Source organism: Ranitomeya imitator, chromosome 10 (assembly GCF_032444005.1).
Source record: "Ranitomeya imitator isolate aRanImi1 chromosome 10, aRanImi1.pri, whole genome shotgun sequence".
In the NCBI taxonomy this organism is placed as follows: Eukaryota; Metazoa; Chordata; class Amphibia; order Anura; family Dendrobatidae; genus Ranitomeya; species Ranitomeya imitator.
Genome location: NC_091291.1, coordinates 143,781,577 through 143,796,310, shown reverse-complemented (window position 1 = coordinate 143,796,310; position 14,734 = coordinate 143,781,577). Strand labels below are relative to the sequence as shown.

At 59.1% G+C, this 14,734-nt stretch overlaps 2 protein-coding genes across 4 annotated transcripts; both read right to left on the bottom strand.

The window, feature by feature from the left end:
• Positions 1–816: 816 nt before the first annotated feature.
• SC5D (sterol-C5-desaturase) lies at positions 817–7,280 on the bottom strand. Of its 3 annotated transcripts, none has more exons than XM_069742740.1 (5): positions 7,109–7,280; positions 5,200–5,417; positions 4,460–4,592; positions 3,413–3,513; positions 817–2,053 (listed from the first exon to the last, which is right to left on the bottom strand). In XM_069742740.1, the coding sequence occupies exons 2-5, from the start codon at positions 5,407–5,409 to the stop codon at positions 1,646–1,648; spliced, it is 852 nt and encodes a 283-aa protein (XP_069598841.1). In that variant the 5' UTR covers positions 5,410–5,417; positions 7,109–7,280; the 3' UTR covers positions 817–1,645. The 3 variants fall into 3 exon arrangements, with proteins under 3 accessions (XP_069598841.1, XP_069598843.1, XP_069598842.1); XM_069742742.1 differs by lacking the exon at positions 7,109–7,280 and adding an exon at positions 7,069–7,090; XM_069742741.1 differs by lacking the exon at positions 7,109–7,280 and adding an exon at positions 6,818–6,877.
• A 1,955-nt stretch (positions 7,281–9,235) lies between these two features.
• LOC138652272 (enolase-phosphatase E1-like) lies at positions 9,236–14,462 on the bottom strand. Its single transcript, XM_069743041.1, has 5 exons — positions 14,393–14,462; positions 13,045–13,364; positions 11,239–12,951; positions 10,137–11,145; positions 9,236–10,092 (listed from the first exon to the last, which is right to left on the bottom strand). Exons 1-5 carry the CDS (start codon positions 14,460–14,462, stop codon positions 9,236–9,238), a joined length of 3,969 nt encoding a protein of 1,322 aa, XP_069599142.1.
• Positions 14,463–14,734: the final 272 nt, after the last annotated feature.

The window sequence follows — 14,734 nt, the reverse complement described above, 5'->3', positions numbered from 1 at the left end:
GCTGGAGCAGACTGTAGTGATGGTTGCAGCGTGTAGCCGCTGGAGCAGACTGTAGTGATGTGTTTGCAGCGTGTAGCCGCTGGTGCAGCGGACTGTAGTGATGTGTTTGCAGCGTGTAGCCGCTGGAGCAGACTGTAGTGATGCGTTTGCAGCGTGTAGCCGCTGGAGCAAACTGTAGTGATGCGTTTGCAGCGTGTAGCCGCTGGAGCAGACTGTAGTGATGTGTTTGCAGCGTGTAGCCGCTGGAGCAGACTGTAGTGATGCGTTTGCAGCGTGTAGCCGCTGGAGCAGACTGTAGTGATGGTTGCAGCGTGTAGCCGCTGGAGCAGACTGTAGTGATGGTTGCAGCGTGTAGCTGCTGGAGCAGACTGTAGTGATGTGTTTGCAGCGTGTAGCCGCTGGAGCAGACTGTAGTGATGCGTTTGCAGCGTGTAGCCGCTGGAGCAGACTGTAGTGATGCGTTTGCAGCGTGTAGCCGCTGGAGCAGACTGTAGTGATGTGTTTGCAGCGTGTAGCCGCTGGAGCAGACTGTAGTGATGTGTTTGCAGCGTGTAGCCGCTGGAGCAGACTGTAGTGATGGTTGCAGCGTGTAGCCGCTGGAGCAGGCTGTAGTGATGTGTTTGCAGCGTGTAGCCGCTGGAGCAGACTGTAGTGATGTGTTTGCAGCGTGTAGCCGCTGGAGCAGACTGTAGTGATGCGTTTGCAGCGTGTAGCCGCTGGTGCAGCGGACTGTAGTGATGTCAGCACATTTGGTGCTCCGCTGGTGGAGGGGACTTTTGCGTACACTTCATATCTTCCCTCCTTATAAACAGAGGATTGTTCATTATGAAACTTTTATTTCTGGTCCTCGTGTCACGGACATAAAATATACCGTCTTCTGATTGGCTCTCGGCTACAATATAATCTTATATACATGAAGTGACACATGAATCGCGGCCGTCCCCCCGCGCAGGAGCGAAGGACGCTGGAGCGCAGTGTCTGCATTATGGTTCCCAGCAAGAAGCCAGATCTGGTCACACCCGGCTCCGGCCGAGTGCACACATCACCTCCACGGCACAGTTCACAGCAATTGCCCGTGGCAAATCCCTGCCACAGAGCTGGGGGTTTGTTCCAGTGGCATCACGCTCCGACGTTCCTCTGTGGGATAGACACATGGCGCTGACCTCTCTCCTGTCTGCTTAGTTTGTTACAATGTATCAGTGCAGGTGAACTGTATGAAACCTTTGAGCGGCAGCAAGCAGAGATTGTGATGAGTCTGAAGCAGAAGGGAGAAAGTCAGAACGTTTCATTGCTCCGATATCGGCGTCTTGTCTCGCCCGGTTGTCAGGTGGAGCCCGGGGCGGAGAAGTGACGCACTCACGATCATCGGACTTTGCCCGGCTGCTGCTCGTGTCATCGTCTGGGTGATACGGTATCTGCCCGGGGTCGGCGATCAGCGCTGCTATCTGATCAGTTCGCTCCGCAGCCTCGAGCTTTGTGGCCCCTGATTAGTCGGCATTCATTAAACGCTGTAATTACACAGTTACAGGGTGGACCCCTGAGGGGGCTACTGGGCAGGAACAGGTTAATCAGCTGAGATCGAGATCTTCCAACTATATAAGTGGCACGGGATGACGCCGGCCGCCATCTTTTCCGCGCCGCCATCTTAGTTGTTCTTCTTGGCTTCGCTGTTTTCTTGCGCCAGTTTCCTGCACAGGTCGTGGGGGCCGTTTCCTTCCAGGGCGGACGGGTTCTTGTAGGACCCCCCGATTTTATCCCAGAGGGTGAAGTACTGACCGAAGTTGTAGTCGAAGTAGAGGTGGTGGTCGGTGTGATGAGCGGCGCCATTGATGATGCTCTCGAAGGCCTTAGGGACGCGGTAATCCCCATCATGGATGGACACGGTCCAAATGTTGACGAAGATGTAGAGGCCCAGGTAGGTGACCTTGTGCAGCGGGAAGATGAAGGGGTAGATGTGGTACGGGAGGCTCTGCAGGAAGCCGTCCAGCGGGTGGAAGGCGTGGCTGGCGAACGGCGTGGTCACCTTCCACAGGTGGTGAGGCTTGTGCACGTTCTGAAAAACATAACCAGGGTCCGACGTCATAAACCTTCCTCTAATCAGGGAGTGGCGGGACCTGAAAGGTGCCAGATTATCAGATACTGATGACGATGAGGCGCCCGACAATCTGGAGCCCGAACCGCCCGACCAATCGAAAGCCCAAACCACCTGAGAGCCCAAACCGCCCGGCCAATCGAGAGCCCAAACCGCCCGGCCAATCGAGAGCCCAAACCGCCCGGCCAATCGAGAGCCCAAACCGCCCGGCCAATCGAGAGCCCAAACCGCCCGGCCAATCGAGAGCCCAAACCGCCCGGCCAATCGAGAGCCCAAACCGCCCGGCCAATCGAGAGCCCAAACCGCCAGGCCAATCGAGAGCCCAAACCGCCAGGCCAATCGAGAGCCCAAACCGCCCGACCAATCGGGAGCCCGAACCGCCCGACCAATCGAGAGCCCGAACCGCCCGACCAATCGAGAGCCCAAACCGCCCGACCAATCGAGAGCCCAAACCGCCCGACCAATCGAGAGCCCAAACCGCCCGACCAATCGAGAGCCCAAACCGCCCGACCAATCGAGAGCCCAAACCGCCCGACCAATCGAGAGCCCAAACCGCCCGACCAATCGAGAGCCCAAACCGCCCGACCAATCGAGAGCCCAAACCGCCCGACCAATCGAGAGCCCAAACCGCCCGACCAATCGAGAGCCCAAACCGCCCGACCAATCGAGAGCCCAAACCGCCCGACCAATCGAGAGCCCAAACCGCCCGACCAATCGAGAGCCCAAACCGCCCGACCAATCGAGAGCCCAAACCGCCCGACCAATCGAGAGCCCAAACCGCCCGACCAATCGAGAGCCCAAACCGCCCGACCAATCGAGAGCCCAAACCGCCCGACCAATCGAGAGCCCAAACCGCCCGACCAATCGAGAGCCCAAACCGCCCGACCAATCGAGAGCCCAAACCGCCCGACCAATCGAGAGCCCAAACCGCCCGACCAATCGAGAGCCCAAACCGCCCGACCAATCGAGAGCCCAAACCGCCCGACCAATCGAGAGCCCAAACCGCCCGACCAATCGAGAGCCCAAACCGCCCGACCAATCGAGAGCCCAAACCGCCCGACCAATCGAGAGCCCAAACCGCCCGACCAATCGAGAGCCCAAACCGCCCGACCAATCGGGAGCCCGCACCGCCCGACTAATCGAGAGCTCGAACCGCCCGACAATCGGAGGTAACATTTATCTATTCAATGACTGCAACAAAAAGTCTCGTCAGTGTGCTTGGGGGGCACGAATCGGAGCCTTCAGTGCGAGGGGGCGCAGAGACGTCAGTGTGAGGGGCTCGCGGCAGCAGCTTCAGTGTACGAGGGGTGAGCGGTGTACCTTGTAAATCAGCTTATGGTGCAGGAAGCGATGGATCCAGTAGATGCACATATCCGTGAAGAAGAGGAAGGAGAACATACTGAGGATGACGCCAAACCAGCCTGGGGGAGGGGAAACAAAGGGCATCAGTCATATATGGACAATGCTGGATGACTGCGTATATATGATCCAGAGTTACAGCCTGTATTATACTCCAGAGCTGCACTCACGGTGTACATACATGAGCATACATCCTGAGTTACATCCTCTAATATATACAGAGCTGCACTCACTATTCTGCTGGTGCAGTCACTGTGTACATACATTACATTACTGATCCTGAGTTACATCCTGTATTATACCCCAGAGCTGCACTCACTATTCTGCTAGTGCAGTCACGGTGTACATACATGAGCATACATCCTGAGTTATATCCTGTATTATACTCCAGAGCTGCACTCACTATTCTGCTGGTGCAGTCACTGTGTACATACATTACATTACTGATCCAGAGTTACATCCTGTATTATACCCCAGAGCTGCACTCACTATTCTGCTGGTGCAGTCACTGTGTACATACATTACATTACTGATCCTGAGTTATATCCTGTATTATACTCCAGAGCTGCACTCACTATTCTGCTGGTGCAGTCACTGTGTACATACATTACATTACTGATCCCGAGTTACATCCTGTATTATACTCCAGAGCAGCACTCACTATTCTGCTTGTGCACTCACGGTGTACATACATGAGCATACATCCTGAGTTACATCCTCTAATATATACAGAGCTGCACTCACTATTCTGCTGGTTTAGAGCAGAACTTTCCCAGCATTCTCTGCCTGTCCAGAGCTGTCTCCCTGATGCGTGGTCTTCACACCGGGATTTATTCAATCATCTGATACCAGAGAAACTAACTGTCCCCCACGTTACTGCAGCGCCACTAATCAGCCAGAGGAAGCTGCTGACTGTTTAAAGGTTCAGCAGATTTGTGAGTGCAGCTCTGGAGTATAATACAATGCGTGTGCAGTATTATCGTGCTGTTAGTGTCCCCGCTCTCTTACCGTAGGGGGAGCTCTCAATGTTGTCATACAGCCGGCTGTAGCCCCGGACTTCAGCTAAGAAGAGGCCGACGGTTGGGACACTCATCCACGGCATGGACTTCAGGGAGTAGACGATCTCTCGTCGCACCTGATTCTATAGCAAAAAGGAGAAAGCGGTGAGCGCAGCTCTGAGCACAAGATGTAAGGAGCCCAATACATGCCCTCCTTACTGATGCTCTCCTAAGTCGGACCTATGGGGAGTGGAGGTCGTAGTCTTGTCTGGTCCAGTGACCACAGTGCTATTCAGATCATGTGACGATCGTGGTACAGATTGTCAATACAGCTCTGGATGTGACTAGAGGAGACATCATGATGTCACAGCAGACCAACGAATGCAGCTCAGGATGAGAGTGGAGTAGAACATACAATGGAGCTGCATTATGAATGTCTAATGGTCTAATGACAGAATTATAAATGCAGCTCTGGAGTTGAATGGAATAGAAGACGTGTGAATTACAATACTGCTTTGAATGTGACAGGTGCAGAAAATATAATAGAAGAATTATGAATGCAGCTCTGGAGGTTACTAGAGAATAAGATGTTCCAACAGAACAGAGAACGCAGCTCTGGAGGATAGGGCACATTGTGAGCAGACGGACGAAGATACGAGGTGTTATGAATCCTACAGAGTCACAAGGTAATTGTAAGACGCCATTTACAGGGGGCTCCGCAGAGACGGCAGCGATCACACGACTGCTCACCTCCAGGAACTGCGGGTGCTTCATCAGAGAGTGGTCGAATATGAAGAAGTAACTGAGGGCCCCGAAGAGGAAGTAGATGACCACCGCCCCCAGATTGGTGACCACTAAGAGGCTGAGGAACTGCCGGAGTGGGTGGTCCTCGCTCCAGGACGCCGGGTACACGTGAGGGGTGAAGAAGTGATGATCGGCCACGTTCAGGACGAGATCCATGGTGGCCCCTGAAACCGGAACCAAACATCAGTCACGGCCTCCTGTCCATGGTGAAGCCCCCCAAGTCTGAACGCCGCTGTACCCCAGGAGCAACACTCAATCCCCACCCCGAGGTCGCGGGGGCATGTGCTGCCATGACGATACTCCTCCAGTAAGAATAGATACCAGAATATATGGGGTAGATCCACGGGGGCCCCAGCACCCTGACCACAGGCCGCACAGGGGCGCCACAGCCCCGGGCCGCACAGGGGCGCCACAGCCCCGGCCACGGGCCGCACAGGGGACCCACGGCCCCGGGCCGCACAGGGGCACCACGGCCCCGGCCCGCACAGGGGCACCACGGCCCCGGCCCGCACAGGGGCACCACGGCCCCGGCCCGCACAGGGGCACCACGGCCCCGGCCCGCACAGGGGCACCACGGCCCCGGCCCGCACAGGGGCACCACGGCCCCGGCCCGCACAGGGGCACCACGGCCCCGGCCCGCACAGGGGCACCACGGCCCCGGCCCGCACAGGGGCACCACGGCCCCGGCCCGCACAGGGGCACCACGGGCCGCACAGGGGACCCACAGCCCCGGCCCGCACAGGGGCACCACAGCCCCGGCCCGCACAGGGGCACCACGGGCCGCACAGGGGACCCACAGCCCCGGCCACAGAATGCACAGGGGACCCACAGCCCCGGCCACAGAACGCACAGGGGACCCCCGGCCACGGGCCGCACAGGGGACCCACAGCCCCGGCCACGGGCCGCACAGGGGACCCACAGCCCCGGCCACGGGCCGCACAGGGGACCCACAGCCCCGGCCCGCACAGGGGACCCACAGCCCCGGCCCGCACAGGGGACCCACAGCCCCGGCCCGCACAGGGGACCCACAGCCCCGGCCACGGGCCGCACAGGGGACCCACAGCCCCGGCCACGGGCCGCACAGGGGACCCACAGCCCCGGCCACGGGCCGCACAGGGGACCCACAGCCCCGGCCACGGGCCGCACAGGGGACCCACAGCCCCGGCCACGGGCCGCACAGGGGACCCACAGCCCCGGCCACGGGCCGCACAGGGGACCCACAGCCCCGGCCACGGGCCGCACAGGGGACCCACAGCCCCGGCCACGGGCCGCACAGGGGACCCACAGCCCCGGCCACGGGCCGCACAGGGGACCCACAGCCCCGGCCACGGGCCGCACAGGGGACCCACAGCCCCGGCCACGGGCCGCACAGGGGACCCACAGCCCCGGCCACGGGCCGCACAGGGGACCCACAGCCCCGGCCCGCACAGGGGCACCACAGCCCCGGCCCGCACAGGGGCACCACAGCCCCGGCCACAAACTACACGGGAGGCCCTCTCACCTGTGTCACCCCACTCTCTCACCCATGTCACCCTGCTCCTCACTCGTGTCACCCGCTCCTCACCTGTATCCCTCCGCTCTCACCCCGGTGTCACCCGCTCCTCACCTGTATCCCTTCGCTCTCACCCCGGTGTCACCGCTCCTCACCTGTATCCCTCCGCTCCTCACCTGTATCCCTCCGCTCCTCACCTGTATCCCTCCGCTCCTCACCTGTATCCCTCCGCTCCTCACCTGTATCCCTCCGCTCCTCACCTGTATCCCTCCGCTCCTCACCTGTATCCCTCCGCTCCTCACCTGTATCCCTCCGCTCCTCACCTGTATCCCTCCGCTCTCACCCGGTGTCACCGCTCCTCACCTGTATCCCTCCGCCTCAGCTGTGTCTGTTCCGGCGCTGTCGCAGGTGTCACTGACGAGGGGGCGGGACTCCGTCCTGTTGTGACAGCGGGTAGGGGGCGTGACTAGATGGACTGATGTGAGGTCACGTTCTCCTCCACTGGTGAGACTATCGACAGGCACGCCATGTGACCAAGATAGCAGCCCCTGATTGGCGAAGCTCCTGTCTCCAGTCGGGCGCGACACGCCCCCTGATTATTACTGCGACTATTGAATTGGATGAAGGACAGTGGGTGTGGTCTCGGAGCGTTGGTATATCGTCGTCAAGGGCGGAGCCAGACGTGTCAATCATGTGTAAGGGGCGGGGATGTAGCGACACCTTGAGGTCAGTGCGCGCAGTGCAGCTCCTTGTCATGATGTGCAGATGGCGGGAAAGTTCTCTGTGGGAAGAGACTGCGGGGCCACAGGGAGGAGACCGCGGGGCCACAGGGAGGAGACCGCGGGGCCACAGGGAGGAGACCGCGGGGCCACAGGGAGGAGACCGCGGACCCACAGGGAGGAGACCGCGGACCCACAGGGAGGAGACCGCGGGGTCACAGGGAGGAGACCGCGGGGCCACAGGGAGGAGACCGCGGGGCCACAGGGAGGAGACCGCGGGGCCACAGGGAGGAGACCGCGGGGTCACAGGGCGGAGACCGCGGGGCCACAGGGCGGAGACCGCGGGGCCACAGGGCGGAGACCGCGGGGCCACAGGGAGGAGACCGCGGGGTCACAGGGCGGAGACCGCGGGGCCACAGGGCGGAGACCGCGGGGTCACAGGGCGGAGACCGCGGGGCCACAGGGAGGAGACCGCGGGGCCAGAGGGAGGAGACCGCGGGGCCACAGGGAGGAGACCGCGGGGCCACAGGGAGGAGACCGCGGGGCCACAGGGAGGAGACCGCGGGGCCACAGGGAGGAGACCGCGGGGCCACAGGGAGGAGACCGCGGGGTCACAGGGCGGAGACCGCGGGGCCACAGGGCGGAGACCGCGGGGCCACAGGGAGGAGACCGCGGGGTCACAGGGCGGAGACCGCGGGGCCACAGGGCGGAGACCGCGGGGCCACAGGGAGGAGACCGCGGGGTCACAGGGCGGAGACCGCGGGGCCACAGGGCGGAGACCGCGGGGCCACAGGGCGGAGACCGCGGGGTCACAGGGAGGAGACCGCGGGGTCACAGGGCGGAGACCGCGGGGCCACAGGGCGGAGACCGCGGGGCCAGAGGGAGGAGACCGCGGGGCCAGAGGGAGGAGACCGCGGGGCCAGAGGGAGGAGACCGCGGGGCCACAGGGAGGAGACCGCGGGGCCACAGGGAGGAGACCGCGGGGCCACAGGGAGGAGACCGCGGGGCCACAGGGAGGAGACCGCGGGGCCACAGGGAGGAGACCGCGGGGCCACAGGGAGGAGACCGCGGGGCCACAGGGAGGAGACCGCGGGGTCACAGGGCGGAGACCGCGGGGCCACAGGGAGGAGACTGCGGACCCACAGGGAGGAGACTGCGGGGCCACAGGGAGGAGACTGCGGGGCCACAGGGAGGAGACTGCGGGACCACAGGGAGGAGACTGCGGGACCACAGGGAGGAGACTGCGGACCCACAGGGAGGAGACTGCGGAGCCACAGGGAAGAGACTGCGGGGCCACAGGGAGGAGACTGCGGGGTCACAGGGAGGAGACTGCGGAGCCACAGGGAAGAGACTGCGGGGCCACAGGGAGGAGACTGCGGGGCCACAGGGAGGAGACTGCGGGGTCACAGGGAGGAGACTGCGGGACCACAGGGAGGAGACTGCGGGACCACAGGGAGGAGACTGCGGAGCCACAGGGAGGAGACTGCGGGGCCACAGGGAGGAGACTAATCTCTGGCTCAATGTTTTCTGGCTCGGTGGTCTCTTTGTTCTCTGGCTCGGTGGCAGGGCCGGACTGGCTATCTGGCAATTCTGGCAAATGCCAGAAGGGCCGGTCTGGTTGTGGGCCGCCTTGTATACTATATTGTTAACAGAATCAGTGTTCTCAAGACTCCCATACTGTTAAATGTTGTGACTGAGCACAAATTCGCTGACTCCGTCACTTACCCCAGCGACCACGGTTATCAATAGAAATATTGGTCTTGTAGTAAATCTAGCCTTCCTCCATCCAGGCTTGGGATGGGGACAGCATGGGCCTGTGTGATTTCAAATGCCAGAGCTGAATTTCAGCCCCAGTCCGTACCTGCTCGGTGGTCTCATTATTCTGCGGCTCGGTGGTCTCGTTCTCTGGCTCGGTGGTCTTGTTGTTCTCTGGCTCGGTGGTCTCGTTGTTCTCTGGCTCGGTGGTCTCGTTCTGTGGCTCAGTGGTCTCGTTCTGTGGCTCGGTGGTCTTGTTCTGTGGCTCGGTGGTCTCTTTGTTCTCTGGCTCGGTGGTCTCTTTGTTCTCTGGCTCGGTGGTCTCTTTGTTCTCTGGCTCGGTGGTCTCTTTGTTCTCTGGCTCGGTGGTCTTGTTCTCTGGCTCGGTGGTCTCGTTGTTCTGTGGCTCGGTGGTCTTGTTCTCTGGCTCGGTGGTCTCTTTGTTCTGTGGCTCGGTGGTCTCTTTGTTCTGTGGCTCGGTGGTCTCTTTGTTCTCTGGCTCGGTGGTCTCTTTGCTCTCTGGCTCGGTGGTCTCTTTGTTCTCTGGCTCGGTGGTCTTGTTCTCTGGCTCGGTGGTCTCGTTGTTCTCTGGCTCGGTGGTCTCGTTGTTCTGTGGCTCAGTGGTCTCGTTCTCTGGCTCGGTGGTCTCTTTGTTCTCTGGCTCGGTGGTCTCGTTCTCTGGCTCGGTGGTCTCGTTGTTTTGTGGCTCGGTGGTCTCGTTGTTTTGTGGCTCGGTGGTCTCGTTGTTCTGTGGCTCAGTGGTCTCGTTATTCTGTGGCTTGGTATTCTCGTTGTTCTGTGGCTCGGTGGTCTCGTTGTTCTGTGGCTCGGTGGTCTCGTTCTGTGGCTCGGTATTCTCGTTGTTCTGTGGCTCTGTGGTCTCGTTGTTCTGTGGCTCAGTGGTCTTGTTCTGTGGCTTGGTGTCTCCTTCTGTGGCTCGGTGGTCTCGTTCTGTTTCTCGGTGGCTCGTTCTGTGGCTCGGTGGTCTCGTTCTGTGGCTCTGTCGTCTCGTTCTGTGGCTCGGTGGTCTCGTTCTCTGGCTCGGTGGTCTCTTTGTTCTCTGGCTCGGTGGTCTCTGTTCTGTGGCTCGGTGGTCTCTTTGTTCTCTGGCTCGGTGGTCTCTTTGTTCTCTGGCTCGGTGGTCTCTTTGTTCTCTGGCTCGGTGGTCTTGTTCTCTGGCTCGGTGGTCTTGTTGTTCTCTGGCTCGGTGGTCTCGTTATTCTCTGGCTCGGTGGTCTCGTTGTTCTCTGGCTCGGTGGTCTTGTTCTCTGGCTCAGTGGTCTCGTTCTGTGGCTCGGTGGTCTCGTTCTGTGGCTCGGTGGTCTCGTTCTGTGGCTCGGTGGTCTCGTTCTCTGGCTCGGTGGTCTCTTTGTTCTGTGGCTCGGTGGTCTCTTTGTTCTGTGGCTCGGTGATCTCTTTGTTCTCTGGCTCGGTGGTCTCTTTGTTCTCTGGCTCGGTGGTCTCTTTGTTCTCTGGCTCGGTGGTCTTGTTCTCTGGCTCGGTGGTCTCGTTGTTCTCTGGCTCGGTGGTCTCGTTGTTCTGTGGCTCAGTGGTCTCGTTCTGTGGCTCGGTGGTCTCGTTCTGTGGCTCAGTGGTCTTGTTCTGTGGCTTGGTGGTCTCGTTGTTCTGTGGCTCGGTGGTCTCGCTGTTCTGTGGCTCGGTGGTCTCGTTGTTCTGTGGCTCGGTATTCTCGTTGTTCTGTGGCTCGGTGGTTTCGTTGTTCTGTGGCTCGGTGGTCTTGTTCTGTGGCTTGGTGGTCTCGTTCTGTGGCTCGGTGGTCTCGTTGTTCTGTGGCTCGGTATTCTCGTTGTTCTGTGGCTCGGTATTCTCGTTGTTCTGTGGCTCGGTGGTCTCGTTCTGTGGCTCAGTGGTCTTGTTCTGTGGCTTGGTGGTCTCGTTGTTCTGTGGCTCTGTGGTCTCGTTGTTCTGTGGCTCGGTGTCTCATTCTGTGGCTCGGTGGTCTCATTCTGTGGCTCGGTGGTCTCGTTGTTCTGTGGCTCGGTGGTCTCGTTCTCTGGCTCGGTGGTCTCTTTGTTCTCTGGCTCGGTGGTCTCTTTGTTCTGTGGCTCGGTGGTCTCTTTGTTCTGTGGCTTGGTGGTCTCTTTGTTCTCTGGCTCGGTGGTCTCTTTGTTCTGTGGCTCGGTGGTCTCTTTGTTCTGTGGCTTGGTGGTCTCTTTGTTCTCTGGCTCGGTGGTCTCTGTTCTCTGGCTCGGTGGTCTCTTTGTTCTCTGGCTCGGTGGTCTCTTTGTTCTCTGGCTCGGTGGTCTTGTTCTCTGGCTCGGTGGTCTTGTTGTTCTCTGGCTCGGTGGTCTCGTTGTTCTCTGGCTCGGTGGTCTCGTTGTTCTCTGGCTCAGTGGTCTCGTTCTGTGGCTCGGTGGTCTCGTTCTGTGGCTCGGTATTCTCGTTGTTCTGTGGCTCGGTGGTCTCGTTCTCTGGCTCGGTGGTCTTGTTCTCTGGCTCGGTGGTCTTGTTGTTCTCTGGCTCGGTGGTCTCGTTGTTCTCTGGCTCGGTGGTCTCGTTGTTCTCTGGCTCAGTGGTCTCGTTCTGTGGCTCGGTGGTCTCATTATTCTGTGGCTCGGTATTCTCATTGTTCTGTGGCTCAGTATTCTCGTTCTGTGGCTTGGTATTCTCGTTGTTCTGTGGCTCGGTGGTCTCGTTCTGTGGCTCGGTGGTCTCGTTCTGTGGCTCGGTATTCTCATTGTTCTGTGGCTCGGTGGTCTCGTTGTTCTGTGGCTCAGTGGTCTTGTTCTGTGGCTTGGTGGTCTCGTTGTTCTGTGGCTCGGTGGTCTCGTTGTTCTGTGGCTCGGTGGTCTCGTTCTGTGGCTCGGTGGTCTCGTTCTGTGGCTCGGTCGTCTCGTTGTTCTGTGGCTCGGTGGTCTCGTTCTCTGGCTCGGTGGTCTCTGTTCTGTGGCTCGGTGGTCTCTTTGTTCTCTGGCTCGTGGTCTCGTTGTTCTCTGGCTCGGTGGTCTTGTTCTCTGGCTCGGTGGTCTTATTGTTCTCTGGCTCGGTAGTCTCGTTGTTCTCTGGGTCGGTAGTCTCGTTGTTCTCTGGCTCAGTGGTCTCGTTCTGTGGCTCGGTGGTCTCGTTCTGTGGCTCGGTGGTCTCGTTGTTCTGTGGCTCGGTGGTCTCGTTCTCTGGCTCGGTGGTCTCTTTGTTCTGTGGCTCGGTGGTCTCTTTGTCCTGTGGCTCGGTGGTCTCTTTGTTCTCTGGCTCGGTGGTCTCTTTGTTCTCTGGCTCGGTGGTCTCTTTGTTCTCTGGCTTGGTGGTCTTGTTCTCTGGCTCGGTGGTCTCGTTGTTCTCTGGCTCGGTGGTCTCGTTCTGTGGCTCAGTGGTCTCGTTCTGTGGCTCGGTGGTCTCGTTCTGTGGCTCAGTGGTCTTGTTCTGTGGCTTGGTGGTCTCGTTGTTCTGTGGCTCAGTATTCTCATTGTTCTGTGGCTCGGTATTGTCGTTGTTCTGTGGCTCGGTGGTCTCGTTGTTCTGTGGCTCAGTGGTCTTGTTCTGTGGCTCGGTGGTCTCGTTGTTCTGTGGCTCGGTATTCTCGTTGTTCTGTGGCTCGGTATTCTCGTTGTTCTGTGGCTCGGTGGTCTCGTTGTTCTGTGGCTCAGTGGTCTCGTTGTTCTGTGGCTCGGTATTCTCGTTCTGTGGCTCGGTGGTCTCGTTGTTCTGTGGCTCAGTGGTCTTGTTCTGTGGCTTGGTGGTCTCGTTGTTCTGTGGCTCGGTGGTCTCGTTGTTCTGTGGCTCGGTGTCTCGTTCTGTGGCTCGGTGGTCTCATTCTGTGGCTCGGTGGTCTCGTTGTTCTGTGGCTCGGTGGTCTCGTTCTCTGGCTCGGTGGTCTCTTTGTTCTCTGGCTCGGTGGTCTCTTTGTTCTCTGGCTCGGTGGTCTCTTTGTTCTCTGGCTCGGTGGTCTCTTTGTTCTCTGGCTCGGTGGTCTCTGTTCTCTGGCTCGGTGGTCTCTTTGTTCTCTGGCTCGGTGGTCTTGTTCTCTGGCTCGGTGGTCTTGTTGTTCTCTGGCTCGGTGGTCTCGTTGTTCTCTGGCTCGGTGGTCTCGTTGTTCTGTGGCTCAGTGGTCTCGTTCTGTGGCTTGGTGGTCTCGTTGTTCTGTGGCTCAGTGGTCTCGTTCTCTGGCTCGGTGGTCTCTTTGTTCTCTGGTTAGGTGGTCTCATTCTCTGGCTCGGTGGTCTCTTTGTTCTCTGGCTCGGTGGTCTCTTTGTTCTCTGGCTCGGTGGTCTCTTTGTTCTCTGGCTCGGTGGTCTTGTTGTTCTCTGGCTCGGTGGTCTCGTTGTTCTCTGGCTCGGTGTTCTCGTTCTGTGGCTCGGTGGTCTCTTTGTTCTCTGGCTCGGTGGTCTCTTTGTTCTCTGGCTCGGTATTCTCGTTGTTCTGTGGCTCGGTATTCTCGTTGTTCTGTGGCTCGGTGGTCTCGTTCTGTGGCTCGGTGGTCTCGTTGTTCTGTGGCTCGGTGGTCTCGTTATCTGGCTCGGTGGTCTCGTTGTTCTGTGGCTCGGTGGTCTCGTATCTGGCTCCGTGGTCTCGTTCTCTGGCTCCGTGGTCTCATTGTTCTCTGGCTCCGTGGTGTCTTCTTCGTTACTTATTATGATGGCGGCCGCGCTTTGTGTTCTCTGTGTAGTAAATTACTGGTGTCCTTCGTCTGCGGTTTCTGGTGCCGCTCCGATTCTCCTCCTTCGGCCTCATTCACATCCTCATGTTTTCAGTCTGAGTGTTGCCCGTGAAAAAATGGACAACACTCCGACCAATGTTAGCCAGTGGGGCTGAGCCACTGAATCTGCATGTGAAATTAATAGTGGCCTACGCTGGAGTCCTCCGTAAATCAGGAGAGACTCGCCCATTCATATCTTGGGGTGCGTGAAAGAGATCAGACACCGCAGGAGCCGAAGTGTTACAGCCGATACAGATACATTGTGATTCTGCAACATCGCAGACTAAAGTATTCATCAGAGCCTGGAACCGGAGGTAAAGGAAAAGAGTGCGGCAGTGGTTTAATGCCGGCTATGGCAGCTGTATGCCCTCCCGGGTGTCCGTCTGGCCCTCCCCCGAGGGTCTGTCTGTCCCTCCCCCGAGGGTCTGTCTGTCCCTCCCCCGAGGGTCCGTCTGGCCCTCCCCCGAGGGTCCGTCTGGCCTTCCCCCTCGGTGTCCGTCGTGCTCTACATTCAGTCACCGTCTGTGTCTGGCGTTTCCATCACCGGCTGTTTATCTGCTGATAACCATTCCTTTTTTGGAAACCTCATGACGTCTGGTGCCGTTTCCACTGCAGCGCTGTGACCACATCTGACCTTTCCTATTACCGTTGTACTGCAGTTAACCATTTGTTTGCTGATTTCTTCTGTCTGCCCTTGTCCATCTGTCTTGTAGCAAACAGCTCTGCCATTAACCATGTGTCCGCAGGAAGGCCGTGGCGTGACATTACAGCTACGGTTCCTGTGTGTCACGTACCCAGTGCTCAGCACGCGAGTTGGATTTGCGCCTGCAAGGGTTAATCTATCTCCCCTCTCTCAGTTGA

Excerpts from the sequence above, each read along its gene's own strand:
- SC5D (XM_069742740.1), bottom strand. The coding sequence starts at position 5,409 with ATGGATCTCGTCCTGAACGTGGCCGATCATCACTTCTTCACCCCTCAC. Across the intron at positions 3,514-4,459 it reads CATTGAGAGCTCCCCCTACG|GCTGGTTTGGCGTCATCCTC; the intron begins GTAAGAGAGCGG and ends CCCCTCCCCCAG. Across the intron at positions 2,054-3,412 it reads ACCATAAGCTGATTTACAAG|AACGTGCACAAGCCTCACCA; the intron begins GTACACCGCTCA and ends TATGTTTTTCAG.
- LOC138652272 (XM_069743041.1), bottom strand. The coding sequence starts at position 14,462 with ATGAGGTTTCCAAAAAAGGAATGGTTATCAGCAGATAAACAGCCGGTG. Across the intron at positions 13,365-14,392 it reads GGAAACGCCAGACACAGACG|AGAACAAAGAGACCACCGAG; the intron begins GTGACTGAATGT and ends CCACCTAACCAG. Across the intron at positions 11,146-11,238 it reads GAGAACAAAGAGACCACCGA|AACAACGAGACCACAGAGCC; the intron begins GCCAGAGAACGA and ends ACCGAGCCACAG.